Genomic DNA, 2,305 nt, shown 5'->3' on the forward strand with positions numbered 1-2,305 from the left:
CGTGTTGACTATATATACATCAATATAATAAGCAATAATGAAAAGCAAACTCACTCGCCATGTTACATCACGTGTACAAAGCTAAAGGAATTTATCTGAAGAGCTAAAAAGAAAAGATAAAGCTAAAAAAAAAATACCGTAAAGAAAAGCTAAAAAAGATACCACAATGAAAAGCTAAAAAAGATACCATAGAGAAAAGCTAAAAAAGATACCACAGTGAAAAGCTAAAAAAGATACCATAGAGAAAAGCTAAAAAAAGATACCATAGAGAAAAGCTAAAAAAAGATACCATAAAGGAAAGCTAAAAAAAGATACCATAAAGGAAAGCTAAAAAAGATACCATAAAGAAAAGCTAAAAAAGATACCATAAAGAAAAGCTAAAAAAGATACCATAGAGAAAAGCTAAAAAAAAAAGATACCATAAAGGAAAGCTAAAAAAAGATACCACAATGAAAAGCTAAAAAAGATACCATAGAGAAAAGCTAAAAAAGATACCATAGAGAAAAGCTAAAACAAAGATACCAGAGAGAAAGCTAAAAAAATACCACAATGAAAAGCTAAAAAAGATACCATAGAGAAAAGCTAAAAAAAGATACCATAGAGAAAAGCTAAAAAAGATACCATAGAGAAAAGCTAAAAAAAAAGATACCACAATGAAAAGCTAAAAAGAAACCATAAAGAAAAGCTAAAAAAGTTAAAGGGAAAAGTTAAGAAGGGTATCAGAATATTTTTAAAAAGCTAAAAGATACAGATTTTATGCTGAAGGGAAAAAAATAAGACATTAATAGCTGTATATACAAAAAATATAAAAAAAGAATGAAAGAAAAAGAAAGAAATAAGAGAAGTGAAAATAGTGGCGGCTTTTAATGCTACAAGAGAGGGGAAGGGTGGAGGAAAGAGAAAGAGAGAGAGAGAGAGAGAGAGAGAGAGAGAGAGAGAGAGAGAATGGAGATAGGGACTGAATCCATTTAAAGTAATTATCTTTAAAATTTCCGCACCAAAAATATCAGTCTAAAAGAAGCACATAGAATAAATCGCTTAGGAAGATGCGCAACATTTCTCTCTCTCTCTCCTTACATTCGAAGGGGACCGAAGCTGTCAACCGCGCCGAAAATATGTAAACAAACCCTTCCCGCCAATTTCCCTGCATCTTCCCTCTCCTCAATTGTTTTTCACTTCCACATTATTTTACGGTATTTTCCCTCTCTTTTTGCGTCTCAGATGTTTACAGTGAGCATGTTTATAGCGGCGTGTGTGCTCGTGTTTAAATTTCGGCGTCTGTGTGTTTACGCTTGTGTGTTTATAAGCGGGAAAGGCGGAAAAATAATGAAGGGTTCGTTACGGCCCAGCGGCGGGATCTGAGAAACGCCAAAGATGGGAAAGGAGAGAGAGAGAGAGAGAGAGAGAGAGAGAGAGAGAGAGAGAGAGAGAGAGAGAGAGAGAGAGAGAGATTAACAGAAACGTGCAGGTAGGATGCGAGGTGACGGGAGTATGAAAGGAAGGAAGCAGAGATAAGGATGGAAAGAAGGAAGGAAGGCAGAGACAAAAAGCAGGAAGAAGAGATGGATGAATTGATGAATGGAAAGAGGAGGGGAAGGAAAGAAAGAAGGAAGGACTGAAGAATGAGTGGATGGAAGGAAAGAAGGAGGGAGGGAGGGAAGGAAGGAATGAAGGAAGTGGAACGGAGGGGAAACTAATGAAGGATGGCGACAGTGGAGGGAGGGAGGGAGGGGAGATGAGGGGAGAAAGAGAGAAGGGAGACGAAGGGAGAAAATGTGACAGGTGGTGAAGGGGACAGTAAAGGGTGGGGAGGGAGAGATAACAAAGGAAGGGAAGATAAGGGAGAGAAGGAAAGGAAAGGGGCGGGGAGGGGAGGGGAAAGGGAGGGGAGAGGGAATGAGAGAAGTGAAGAGAGAAAGTAAAGGGAAAAGAAGAGGGGACGAGTGAAGGAGAACGAGAGAGAGAGAGAGAGAGAGAGAGAGAGAGAGAGAGAGAGAGAGAGAGAGAAGAAAAATTCAGGTGTGGGGAAAGCAGTGAGTGTGGAACATGGAAGGGGAGGGGAGGGGAGGGGAAAGGAGGAAGAGGAAGGGACACTGGAAGACAGTGGAGGGGAGAGGAGAGAAGGATGAGGAAGAAAGGGGAGATAAATGAAGAGAAAAAGAAATGAAAGGAGAGGGAGGGAAGGGAAGGAGAAAAGGGATGGGGTGAGGAACGGAGGGAAAGAGGGAACAAGAGTAGAGAGGAGAGGAGAGAAGAGGAGGAGAGGAAAGGAGGAAAGAGAAAGAGAGGGGAGAGGAGGAGAGAA

At 40.4% G+C, this 2,305-nt stretch overlaps 1 protein-coding gene across 1 annotated transcript in view; it reads right to left on the reverse strand.

The window, feature by feature from the left end:
• Positions 1–61, reverse strand: part of LOC145406806 (uncharacterized) — a 5,093-nt gene extending 5,032 nt beyond the window's left edge. Inside the window, exon 1 of the mRNA XM_080277903.1 lies at positions 55–61. Within this exon, the coding sequence (XP_080134029.1) occupies positions 55–61 (7 nt within the window). The remainder of the gene's footprint in view (positions 1–54) is intronic.
• Between the last annotated feature and the right edge of the window lie 2,244 nt (positions 62–2,305).

This window comes from Coenobita brevimanus, chromosome 71 (genome assembly GCF_032717465.1).
Source record: "Coenobita brevimanus isolate Jiangsu-jjx chromosome 71, ASM3271746v2, whole genome shotgun sequence".
NCBI lineage: Eukaryota > Metazoa > Arthropoda > Malacostraca > Decapoda > Coenobitidae > Coenobita > Coenobita brevimanus.